Raw genomic sequence first — 13,874 nt, 5'->3', positions numbered from 1 at the left:
AGACCAATCAAAAGTAACGAAATTGAAACTGTGATTAAAAATCTTCCAACAAACAAAAGTCCAGGACTAGATGGCTTCACAGGTGAATTCTATCAAACATTTAGAGAAGAGCTAATACCCATCCTTCTCAAACTCTTCCAAAAAATTGCGTAGGAAGGAACACTCCCAAACTCATTCTACGAGGCCACCATCACCCTGATACCAAAACTGGACAAAGATACTACCAAAAAAGAATATTACAGACCAATATCACTCATGAATATAGATGCAAAAATCCTCAACAAAATACTAGCAAGCAGAATCCAACAACACATTAAAAGGATCATACACCATGATCAAGTGGGATTTATCCCAGGGATGCAAGGATTCTTCAATATACGCAAATCAATCAATGTGATACACCATATTAACAAACTGAAGAAGAAAAACCATATGATCATCTCAATAGATGCAGAAAAAGCTTTTGATAAAATTCAACACCCATTTATGATAAAAACGCTCAAGAAAGTGGGCATAGAGGGAACCTACCTCAACATAATAAAGGCCATATACAACAAACCCACAGCAAACATCATTCTCAATAGTGAAAAACTGAAAGCATTTACTCTAAGATCAGAAACAAGAAGACAAGGATGTCCACTCTCACCACTATTATTCAACATAGTTTTGGAAGTCCTAGCCATGGCAATCAGAGAAGAAAAAGAAATAAAAGGAATACAAATTGGAAAAGAGGAAGTAAAACTGTCACTGTTTGCAGATGACATGATACTATACATAGAGAATCCTAAAGATGCCACCAGAAAACTACTAGAGGTAATCAATGAATTTGGTAAAGTTGCAGGATACAAAATTAATGCACAGAAATCTCTTGCATTCCTATACACTAATGATGAAAAATCTGAAAGAGAAATTAAGGAAACACTCCCATTTACCATTGCAACAAAAAGAATAAAATACCTAGGAATAAACCTACCTAGGGAGACAAAACACCTGTATGCAGAAAACTGTAAGATGCTGATGAAAGAAATTAAAGATGATACCAACAGCTGGAGAGATACACCATGTTCTTGTATTGGAAGAATCAATATTGTGAAAATGATTATACTACCCAAAGCAATCTACAGATTCAATGCAACCCCTATCAAATTACCAATGGCACTTTTTACAGAACTAGAACAAAATATGTTAAAATTTGTATGGAGACACAAAAGACCCCGAATAGCCAAAGCAGTCTTGAGGGAAAAAAACGGAGCTGGAGGAATCAGACTCCCTGACTTCAGACTATACTACAAGGCTACAGTAATCAAGACAATATGGTACTGGCCAAAAAACAGAAATATAGATCAGTGGAACAGGACAGAAAGCCCAGAGATAAACCCACACACCTATGGTCAACTAATCTATGACAAAGGAGACAAGGAAATACAATGGAGAAAAGACAGTCTCTTCAATATGTGGTGCTGGGAAAACCAGACAGCTACATGTAAAAGAATGAAATTAAAACACTCCCTAACACCATACATAAAAATAAACTCAAAAAGGATTAGAGACCTAAATGTAAGACTGGAGACTATAAAACTCTTAGAGGAAAACACAGGAAGAACAGTCTTTGACATAAAACACGGCAAGATCTTTTTTGATCCACCTCCTAGAGTGATGGAAATAAAAACAAAAATAAACAAATAGGACCTAATGAAACTTAAAAGCTTTTCCACAGCAAAAGAAACCACAAACAAGATCAAAAGACAACCCTCAGAATGGGAGAAAATATTTGCAAACCAATCAACGGACAAATGATTAATCTCCAAAATATATAAACAGTTCATACAGCTCAATATTAAAGAAACAAATAACCCAATCCAAAAATGGGCAGAAGACCTAAATAGAAATTTCTCCAAAGAAGACATACAGATGGCCAAGAAGCACATGAAAAGCTGCTCAACATCACTAATTATTAGAGAAATGCAAATCAAAACTACAATGAGGTATCACCTCCCACCAGTTAGAATGGGCATCAACAAAAAATCTAAAAACAAATGCTGGAGAATACGGAACCCACTTGCACTGTTGATGGGAACGTAAATTGATACAGCCACTATGGAGAACAGTATGGAGGTTCTCTAAAAAACTAAAAATAGAATTACCATATGATCCAGCACTCCCACTACTGGGCATATACCCAGAGAAACCATAATTCAAAAAGACACATGCACCCCAATGTTCACTGCAGCACTATTTACAATAGCCAGGTCATGGAAGCAACCTAAATGCCCAAAGACAGACGAATGGATAAAGAAGTTGTGGTACATATATACAATGGAATATTACTCAGCCATAAAAAGGAACGAAATTCAGTCATTTGTTGAGACGTGGATGGATCTAGAGACTGTCATAGAGAGTGAAGTAAGTCAGAAAGAGAAAAACAAATATCGTATATTAATGCATGCATGTGGAATCTAGAAAATTGGTACAGATGAACCGGTTTGCAGGGCAGAAGTTGAGACACAGATGTAGAGGACAAACGTATGGACACCAAGGGGGGAAAGCCGCAGGCGGGGTGGGGATGGTGGTGTGATGAATTGGGCGATTGGGATTGACATGTATACACTGATGTGTATAAAACTGATGACTAATAAGAAATCTGGAGAGCCGGAGGAAGATGGCGGAAGAGTAAGACGCGGAGATCACCTTCCTCCCCACAGATACATCAGAAATTCATCTACACGGGGAACAACTCCAACAGAACACCTACTGAACGCTGACAGAAGACCTCAGACCCCCCAAAAGGCAAGAAACTCCCCACATACCTGGGTAGGTCAAAAGAAAAAAAGAATAAACAGAGACAATAGGATATGGACGGGACCTGCACCAGTGGGAGGGAGCCGTGAAGGAGGGAAGGTTTCTACACACTACAAGCCCCTTCGAGGGCGGAGACTGCAGGTGGCGGAGGGGGAAAGCTTCGGAGTAGCGGAGGAGAGCACAGCAACAGGGGTGTGGAGGGCAAAGCAGAGAGATTTTGGCACAGAGGATCGGTGCCCTCAGGCACACACCAGCCCGAGAGACTTGTCTGCTCAGCCGCCAGGGCGGGCGGGGCTGGGAGCTGAGGCTCGGGTATCGGCTTTCAGTCGGAGCGCAGGGAGAGGTCTGGGGCTGGCGGCAGGAAGAGACCCTGAAGGGGTTAGTGCTAGCCCGGAGGGAGTCCGGGGAAAGGGTCTGGAGCTACCGGAGAGGCAAGAGACTTTTTTCCCTTTTGTTGCCTGGTGCGCGAGGAGAGGGCATTCCCCTCCCTCCCCTCTGCCTGAGTGAGCCAGAGCCCCCGAATCAGCGGCTCCTTTAAACCCGTCCTGTCTGAGCGAAGAACGGACGCCCTCCAGCGACCTACGCGCAGAGGCGGGGCCAGGTCCAAGGCTGAGACCCGGGAGCTGTGAGAGCAGAGACAGGGAAATCTCTCTGTGCAGCCTCCGAGGCAGCGGATTAAAGCTCCACGGTCCATTTGATGTGCCCTGCGTCTGTGGAGTGCATGAATGGACAGCGAATCATCCCAAATTGAGGAAGTGGACCTTGAGGACAAGATTTAAGACTTTCCCCCCCTTTTTTTTCCTCTTTTTACAACGAATTATCTCAAATTAAGGAGGTGGACTTAGCAAGATTTCAGACTTTTCGCCCTTTTCCTCTTTTTACAACGAATTATCCCAAATCGAGGAGGTGGACTTGGAGAGCAAGATTTTTGATTTTTCCCCCTGCTCTCTTTTTGTGAATGTGTATGTGTAATCTTCTGTGTAAGATTCTCTCTGTATAGCTTTGCTTCCACCATATGTCCCAGGGTTCTTTCGGTCCGTGTTTTTTTTCAATAATTACTTTTTAATTTTAATAACGCTACTATATTTCATACTTTATTCTATTTTACTTTACCTGCTCTTTCTTTTTTTCCTCCCTTCCCTTCCTCCCTCCCTACCTCCGCTCCTCCTTTCCTTCTTTCTTTTTCTTTCCTCCATCCCTCCCTCCCTCCCACCCTTCTTCTTTCCACTTTCTTTTTCTTTCCTTCCTCCCTCCCTCCCTCCCTCCTGTCTTTCTTTCTTTCTTTCCTTCCTCCCTCCCTCTCTTCTTCCATTCACTCTTCCTTTTGCTTTCATTCCTCCCTCCCTCCCTCCTTTCTTTCCTTTCTTTCCATCCTTCCTCCCTCCCTCCTTTCTTTCTTTCTTCCTTCCTTCCTTCCTTACTTCCCTTCTTCCTTTCTTTCAATCTCTCTTTCTTTCTTCTACTAATTATTTCTTTCTACTTTTTCTCACTGTTATTCTGAGCCGGGTGGATGAAAGGCTCTTGGTGCTGCAGCCAGGAGTTAGTGCTGTGCCTCTGAAGTGGGAGAGCCAACTTCAGGACACGGGTCCACAAGGGACCTCCCAGCTCCACATAATATCAAGCAGCGAAAATCTCCCAGGGATCTCCATCTCAACACCAGCACCCAGCTTCAGTCAACGACCAGCAAGCTACAGTGCTGGTCACCCTATGCCAAGCAACTAGCAAGGCAGGAACACAACCCCACCCATTAGCAGAGAGGATACCTAAAAACATAATAAGGCCACAGGCACCCCAAAACACACCACCAGACGTGGACCTGTCCACCAGAAAGACAAGATCGAGCTTCAACCACCAGAACACAGGCATTAGTCCCCCCCACCAGGAAGCCTACACAACCTACTGAAACAACCTTAGCCACGGGGGACAGATACCAAAAACAACGGGAACTACGAATCTGCAGCCTGCAAAAAGGAGACCCCAAACACAGTAACATAAGCAAAATGAGAAAGCAGAAAAACACACAGCAGGTGAAGGAGCAAGATAAAAACCTACCAGACCTAACAAATGAAGAGGTAATAGGCAGTCTACCTGAAAAAGAATTCAGAATAATGATAGTAAAGCTGATCCAAGATTCTATTTCCCAGATCCAAAATCTTGGAAATAGAATAGACAATATGCAAGAAACAGTTAACAAGGACCTAGAAGAACTAAAGATGAATCAAGCATCGATTAAAAACACAATAAATGAAATGAAAAATACTCTAGATGGGATCAATAGCAGAATAACTGAGGCAGAAGAACGGATAAGTGAGGTGGAAGATAAAATAGTGGAAATAACTGATGCAGAGAAAAATAAAGAAAAAAGAATGAAAAGAACAGAGGACAGTCTCAGAGACCTCTGGGACAACATTAAACGCACCAACGTTCGAATTATAGGGGTTCCAGAAGAAGAAGAGAAAAAGAAAGGGACTGAGAAAATATTTGAAGAGATTATAGTTGAAAACTTCCCTAATATGGGAAAGGAAATAGTTAATCAAGTCCAGGAGGCACAGAGAGTCCCATACAGAATAAATCCAAGAAGAAATACGCCAAGACACATATTAATCAAACTGTCAAAAATTAAACACAAAGAAATCATATTAAAAGCAGCAAGGGAAAAACAACAAATAACACACAAGGGAATCCCCATCAGGTTAACAGCTGATCTCTCAGCAGAAACTCTACAAGCCAGAAGGGAGTGGCAGGACATAATTAAAGTGATGAAGGAGAGAAACCTGCAACCAAGATTACTCTACCCAGCAAGGATCTCATTCAGATTTGATGGAGAAATTAAAACGTTTACAGACAAGCAAAAGCTGAGAGAGTTCAGCACCACCAAACCAGCTTTACAACAAATGCTAAAGGAACTTCTCTAGGCAAGAAACACAACAGAAGGACTATACCTACAATAACGAACCCAAAGCCATTAAGGAAATGGGAATAGGAACATACATATCAATAATTACCTTAAATGTAAATGGACTAAATGCTCCCACCAAAAGACACAGAGTGGCTGAATGGATACAAAAACAAGACCCATATATATGCTGTCTACAAGAGACCCACTTCAGACCTAGAGACACATACAGATTGAAAGTAAGGGGATGGAAAAAGATATTCCATGCAAATGGAAATCAAAAGAAAGCTGGAGTAGCAATTCTTATATCAGACAAAATAGACTTTAAAATAAAGACTATTAGAAGAGACAAAGAAGGACACTACATAATGATAAAGGGATCGATCCAAGAAGAAGATATAACAATTGTAAATATTTATGCACCCAACATAGGAGCACCTCAATACATAAGGCAAATACTAACAGCCATAAAAGGGGAAATCGACAGTAACACAATCATAGTAGGGGACTTTAACACCCCACTTTCACCAATGGACAGATCATCCAAAATGAAAATAAATAAGGAAACACAAGCTTTAAATGATACATTAAACAAGATGGACTTAATTGATATTTATAGGACATTCCATCCAAAAACAACAGAATACACATTTTTCTCAAGTGCTCATGGAACATTCTCCAGGATAGATCATATCTTGGGTCACAAATCAAGCCTTGGTAAATTTAAGAAAATTGAAATTGTATCAAGTATCTTTTCCGACCACAATGCTATGAGACTAGACATCAATTACAGGAAAAGATCTGTAAAAAATACAAACACATGGAGGCTAAACAATACACTACTCAATAATGAAGTGATCACTGAAGAAATCAAAGAGGAAATCAAGAAATACTTAGAAACAAATGACAATGGAGACACGACGACCCAAAACCTATGGGACGCAGCAAAAGCAGTTCTAAGGGGGAAGTTTATAGCAATACAATCCCACCTTAAGAAACAGGAAACATTTCGAGTAAACAACCTGACCCTGCACCTAAAGCAATTAGAGAAAGAAGAACAAAAAATGCCCAAAGTTAGCAGAAGGAAAGAAATCATAAAGATCAGATCAGAAATAAATGAAAAAGAAATGAAGGAAACGATAGCAAAGATCAACCAAACTAAAAGCTGGTTCTTTGAGAAGATAAACAAAATTGACAAACCATTAGCCAGACTCATCAAGAAAAGAAGGGAGAAGACTCAAATCAGTAGAATTAGAAATGAAAAAGGAGAAGTAACAACTGACACTGCAGAAATACAAAAGATCATGAGAGATTACTATAAGCAACTCTATGCCAATAAAATGGACAACCTGGAAGAAATGGACAAATTCTTAGAAATGCACAACCTACCAAGACTGACTCAGGAAGAAATAGAAAATATGAATAGACCAATCACAAGCACTGAAATTGAAACTGTGATTAAAAATCTTCCATCAAACAAAAGCCCAGGACCAGATGGCTTCACAGGCGAATTCTATCAAACATTTAGAGAAGAGCTAACACCCATCCTTCTCAAACTCTTCCAAACAATATCAGAGGAAGGAACACTCCCAAACTCATTCTACGAGGCCACCATCACCTTGATACCAAAACCAGGCAAGGATGTCACAAAGAAAGAAAACTACAGGCCAATATCACTGATGAACATAGATGCAAAAATCCTCAACAAAATACTAGCAAACAGAATCCAACAGCACATTAAAAGGATCATACACCATGACCAAGTGGGGTTTATTCCAGGAATGCAAGGATTCTTCAATATACGCAAATCAATCAATGTGATACACCATATTAACAAGTTGAAGGAGAAAAACCATATGATCATCTCAATAGATGCAGAGAAAGCTTTCGACAAAATTCAACACCCATTTATGATAAAAACCCTGCAGAAAGTAGGCATAGAGGGAACTCTCCTCAACATAATAAAGGCCATATATGACAAACCCACAGCCAACATTGTCCTCAATGGTGAAAAACTGAAACCATTTCCACTAAGATCAGGAACAAGACAAGGCTGCCCACTCTCACCACTCTTATTCAACCTAGTTTTGGAAGTTTTAGCCACAGCAATCAGAGAAGAAAAGGAAATAAAAGGAATCCAAATTGGAAAAGAAGAAGTAAAGCTGTCACTGTTTGCAGATGACATGATACTATACATAGAGAATCCTAAAGATGCTACCGAAAAACTACTAGAGCTAATCAATGAATTTGGTAAAGTAGCAGGATACAAAATTAATGCACAGAAATCTCTGGCATTCCTGTACACTAATGATGAAAAATCTGAAAATGAAATCAAGAAAACACTCCCATTTACCATTGCAACAAAAAGAATAAAATATCTAGGAATAAACCTACCTAAGGAGACAAAAGACCTGTATGCAGAAAATTATAAGACACTGATGAAAGAAATTAAAGATGATATAAATAGATGGAGAGATATACCATGCTCCTGGATTGGAAGAATCAATATTGTGAAAATGACTCTACTACCCAAAGCAATCTACAGATTCAATGCAATCCCTATCAAACTACCACTGGCATTTTTCACAGAAGTAGAACAAAAAATTTCAAAATTTGTTTGGAAAAACAAAAGACCCCGAATAGCCAAAGCAATCTTGAGAACGAAAAACGGAGCTGGAGGAATCAGGCTGCCTGACTTCAGACTATACTACAAAGCTACAGTAATTAAGACAGTGTGGTACTGGCATAAAAACAGAAAGATAGATCAGTGGATCAGGATAGAAAGCCCAGAGATAAACCCACGCACATATGGCCAACTTATCTTTGATAAAGGAGGCAGGAATGTACAGTGGAGAAAGGACAGTCTCTTCAATAAGTGGTGCTGGGAAAACTGGACAGGGACATGTAAAAGTATGAGATTAGATCATTCCCTAACACCATACACAAAAATAAGCTCAAAATGGATTAAAGACCTAAATGTAAGGCCAGAAACTATCAAACTCTTAGAGGAAAACATAGGTAGAACACTCTATGACATAAATCACAGCAAGATCCTTTTGGACCCACCTCCTAGAGAAATGGAAATAAAAACAAAGATAAACAAATGGGACCTAATGAAACTTCAAAGCTTTTGCACAGCAAAGGAAACCATAAACAAGACCAAAAGACAACCCTCAGAATGGGAGAAAATATTTGCAAATGAAGCAACTGACAAAGGATTAATCTCCAAAATTTATAAACAGCTCATGCAGCTCAATAGCAAAAAAACAAACAACCCAATCCAAAAATGGGCAGAAGACTTAAATAGGCATTTCTCCAAAGAAGATATACAGACTGCCAACAAACACATGAAAGAATGCTCAACATCATTAATCATTAGAGAAATGCAAATCAAAACTACAATGAGATATCATCTCACACCAGTCAGAATGGCCATCATCAAGAAATCTAGAAACAATAAATGCTGGAGAGGGTGTGGAGAAAAGGGAACACTCTTGCACTGCTGGTGGGAATGTGAATTGGTACAGCCACTATGGAGAACAGTATGGAGGTTCCTTAAAAAACTAAAAATAGAACTACCATATGACCCAGCAATCCCACTACTAGGCATATACCCTGAGAAAACCATAATTCCAAAAGAGTCATGTACCAAAATGTTCATTGCAGCTCTATTCACAATAGCCCGGAGCTGGAAACAACCTAAGTGTCCATCATCGGATGAATGGATAAAGAAGATGTGGCACATATATACAATGGAATATTACTCAGCCATAAAAAGAAACGAAACTGAGCTATTTGTAATGAGGTGGATAGACCTAGAGTCTGTCATACAGAGTGAAGTAAGTCAGAAAGAGAAAGACAAATACCGTATGCTAACACATATATATGGAATTAAAAAAAAAAAAATGTCATGAAGAACCTAGGGGTAAAACGGGAATAAAGACACAGACCTACTTGAGAATGGACTTGAGGATATGGGGAAGGGGAAGGGTAAGCTGTGACAAAGGGAAAGAGAGGCATGGACATATATACACTACCAAACGTAAGGTAGATAGATAGTGGGAAGCAGCCGCAGAGCACAGGGAGATCAGCTCGGTGCTTTGTGACCGCCTGGAGGGGTGGGATAGGGAGGGTGGGAGGGAGGGAGATGCATGAGGGAGGGGATGTGGGAACAGATGTATATGTATGACTGATTCACTTTGTTGTAAAGCAGAAACTAATAAAAAAAAAAAAAAAGAAATCTGCTGTTTAAAAAAAATAAAATTAAAAAAAAACAAAAGATCTGAGGCTTAACAAAAATGAATTTATGCTTGAAAGGCAGAAGTTTTTAATGAGATAAATCTATCTGGTGGCCCTGATCCAGAGGCAGAAGGGGCGTGGGCTTGCCCTTGGCAAGGAGGGAGCCTTGATGCTCCCTCGGTTAGTCTGCTGCCCCCAGGTGCTGCCTTCCCGGAGATCTCAGGACAGGAGCCAGAGTGTGGGCCAGGCACGTGTCCCCAGAAAGCAAGACACATTCAGAGAGAATACAGCAGCTGGAGAAAGGAATGAGTAAAGAGAGAAAAATAAAGGGAGAATGAAAAGGGAGGAAGGGCAACACAGAAACAAAGCAAAGGAAGGAGGGTACAAAGAAAGTGAGAGAAAAAGGGAGGGCACAAGAAAGAGGTGCGGTGGGGGGAAGTGTGGGCTCCAAGAAAATGTGAGGCACACACTTGAAAGGGAAAGTCAGAGGAAGGATGAATTACCAGTGAGGAATTATAGACTGTAAAATCTACTCAAACCAAGAAATGGGAGTATGTTTCTGTTTCCACCTAATTTATGGCAAGACACAGATCTGAGGAGCCAGGCCTTGTATAACTTTCACCATCTGGATTTACTTACTTTGCCTTGCGTTCCAAGAAGCTATAAAAGCTAGAAGGGAGGTTCAAGAACTAAGCAGTTTTCCAGACATACTGAAAGCAGTAAAGAGAATGAGTTTAGCAGTGTGCCTGTTAAAAACACACGTACATTCTGCAGCAGAGACATCTTTATGCCGGGCTTTTCCCACTGCTTGAAAGGTTAATACCACTGACAATATATATTCCCTCAGTCTGCTTTAACCTGCAGAGACAGTGTTCTACTCACTCTTCAGGTGTTCATATCTACCTGACACTCTGCAGAGTCTGGAGTCGCTTCCGATTTCTCTCCAGCTCTAATTTCCTCTTGTCAATTTTGGCTTCTAGGTTAGCTTCATCAGAGGCCACATTATTGAGCAGGTCTTTCGTCTTCTGAACCTGCACCTACATTTAACAGGAAATGAAGGAGACAAATGTGCCAATAAGGACCACGACCTGACTCTTGGAAGAGCAGGACTTCTCAACCCCTCAAGCCCAGCAACACCTCACTAAACAGAATCAAGGGGAAGCAAACAGAGCAAACCCTCCCCCAAGCCATCACTCGTTTAACCAACTATTTCCAGGAGGAACATTACATAGGCCCAGAAAGAATCATCTACTTTTTTTTCCATGAGAAAGTGTTTCCAAAGAGGGACCCAAAACCTCCTGCCACCTCACTTGTTTAGATGGTTACACCTCACTCTGAGGGGTTGGTTTGCCTTCATTTACATAGTTCAGGCTACTCCCCAGCTACAAATAACTGACTTATAGAATACATGCACGCACAAGCTTTATCTTAGCTTTACTTAGAAGGGAACAAAAAGAAACGCCGCCTGGTCCCAGCTCTAATGTGCTGCTTGCTGGGACTGAGAGAAGGTTCCTTCCTCTCCCCCTCCCAGGCAGCTGAACCGCAGACTGAACTAAACAGAGAAACCACTCTGTTAGGAGAAAGTGGCTCCCTGGGTGGCTCCGTTGTGACCCAGCCTTGGGGAGAGAGCCTGGGCAGCAGTGTGACACAGGCCCCTGGGCAAGGGGGCAGCGTGAAGGGGAAGAGAGATCACTGGTGAAAACCACAGGCCTCCCCATCCTCCCATAAGAGCAAGTTCATCTGAGGCAGGGCTAGTCTGAGTAAATGCACTGTCTTCACACTCGTGTTGTCTGGGAAGCGGGCCAGGTCAAGGCCTGTGGCTCAGAGCTGCAATCTGCTGCCCTAGGAATGACATCTGCAACGCAACCAGCCAAGTGTAGAACTGCTCCCTGCGCCCCCAGGCTGGGACTATCCAACTCTGCTGTTAAGTTCCAGATGGCCAAGGTGGAGTCCTCCCCTCCAGGACTTTACACATGTGTAGCCCCATGAAGGTTTACTGACTGTTTACCTGCAGGCCTCTGAAACACTATGCGGTCCACAAAGAAATCAGCTAAGGAGCCCAGACACGCTCCACGACTCTCAGAGACAGTGCATATTTGGAAGCAGTCACTTTTATCAACACTTTATGGCTTAATTTTTTTTGCCTAAGTACACTAACCATTTCGAAGATGCTTTCATGAAGATTAATCATATCACTAACCACTGATTTGCTGCAAGTACTTTAAAAACCCCAGCAGAGATGTGAGTTCACTCTCAGAGGAAGACAAGGTGGGTCGCCTTTCTGAACAGACAACTCAGGTTGATGGCAACTATTTCTCTGAATCAAAGTCAGATTAAAACCTAGTGAATCTATCTGACCTCAAAAATAAAGATTTTTTTTTTGCAGTACGTGGGCCTCTCACTGTTGTGGCCCCTCCCGTTGTGGAGCACAGGCTCCAGATGCACAGGCTCAGCGGCCATGGCTCACGGGCCCAGCCGCTCCACGGCATGTGGGATCCTCCCGGCCCGGGGCACGAACCCGTGTCCCCTGCATTGGCAGGCGGACTCTCAACCACTGCACCACCAGGGAAGCCCCCCAAATAAAGATTTTTAAAAAGGTTCTGTTCCTCAAAAAAGACAAATGTGATAAACACAAAAAATTTTCTCTAGCTTTCTGAAATAAATGGCCTATATTTCATAATCCCTTTTAAGTATCCATGTTGTTGTTTCGCTTTTGTTTTTAGAATTATCAAATATCATGTATATTTTCCAGCAACGAAAAGATATCTTAAGAGGTGTTCACCAAGAAATGAACTGTGCCCTCATTTGGTTGTTCCATTTTTAATACTGAGTTAGTGCTAAAGGCACATTCATGCCATGCTAACTTGATTCAGCCAGAACACTGACAAGCACAGAAGTATTATCATTAGTTTTTTTTAAATTTAGAAACAATCAGGGACTTATAAACAGCTGAAGTATAATACAAAACATTTTTTCCTAACCTAGGTGAGAATGAACTGCTGACCTGAGGCTCCATCACTGCTAAATACTTTAATGTGTGTTTCCTGAGAATAAGGCCTTTCTTCTAAATAACTACAACACAATCATCAAGACAGGAAATGAACTCTTGACGCGCCACCCCCATCCAACCCTCAGACTCACTGTCCCCATGAAGTCCTTAACAGCAGATGGGAGTGACCCCTGGCATTCAGTCATCAGGTCTCCTTAGCCTTCTTCAGTATGGAATGGCTCCTCAACCTCTCCTGGATGTTCATGACAGGAACATGAACTTTTCACTGTTGAAGAGTAGGGGCCAGGGAATTTACAGAATGCCCCTCAATTTGCCTTTGTCTGATTAGCTTCAGATTACACACCCCTAGCAGGAATAGCACAGATATCACTGAACCCTGCATCCCATCAGGCAGGCATAATTCTGGTTTGCTCCATCACTGGTGATACTCCTTTGGTCACTGGATTAAGAGGGTGTCTTTCAGGCTTCTCCTATGACGTTACTCTTTTCCTCTCTGTAATTAATAAGTATTTTGTAGGGAGCTACTTTGAAACTATGTGAAAAACCTGCTCTTCATCAGTTTTCAATGTATTCATTTATCAGTGAGAACTCAAGATCTCCCATTTCATTCAATGGTCTACAATCCATTACTATAATTCATTCACTTTGATGCTTATCCTGTCCCTGGTGTGGCCAGGGGAAGCTGGCTTCTGTGTCCTTCTGACACTCTTTGAGCACTTCCTTGCTTTCTGGCACAAGAAGATCTTGTACTTTCTTGTCCCAGCTTTGGAAACAGCCATCTCTCCTGAAGAGCCCTGCTTCATTTTAGTGGAGAATGGCATTTAGAAACCAAGATCTGGGTGCTAGGTATGCTCAGAGCTAAGGAGTGTATGAATGTGTATGTGGGTGTGCATGTGTATGTACATAAATATACTACATACATATGCTACA

The 13,874-nt window shown here is 41.5% G+C and overlaps 1 protein-coding gene across 4 annotated transcripts in view; it reads right to left on the bottom strand.

The window, feature by feature from the left end:
* Nucleotides 1-13,874, bottom strand: part of CLUAP1 (clusterin associated protein 1) — a gene marked incomplete at both ends in the record, with an annotated part of 50,185 nt that overhangs the window by 24,020 nt on the left and 12,291 nt on the right. For all 4 annotated transcript variants that reach the window (XM_079718445.1, XM_079718446.1, XM_079718447.1 and 1 more), the window contains one exon: nucleotides 10,838-10,971. In XM_079718445.1, coding sequence (XP_079574571.1) covers nucleotides 10,838-10,971 — 134 coding nt within the window. The remainder of the gene's footprint in view (nucleotides 1-10,837; nucleotides 10,972-13,874) is intronic.

This window comes from Hyperoodon ampullatus (genome assembly GCF_949752795.1).
Source record: "Hyperoodon ampullatus genome assembly, chromosome: 14".
In the NCBI taxonomy this organism is placed as follows: domain Eukaryota; kingdom Metazoa; phylum Chordata; class Mammalia; order Artiodactyla; family Ziphiidae; genus Hyperoodon; species Hyperoodon ampullatus.
This window is presented reverse-complemented; position numbering and strand designations above follow the sequence as displayed.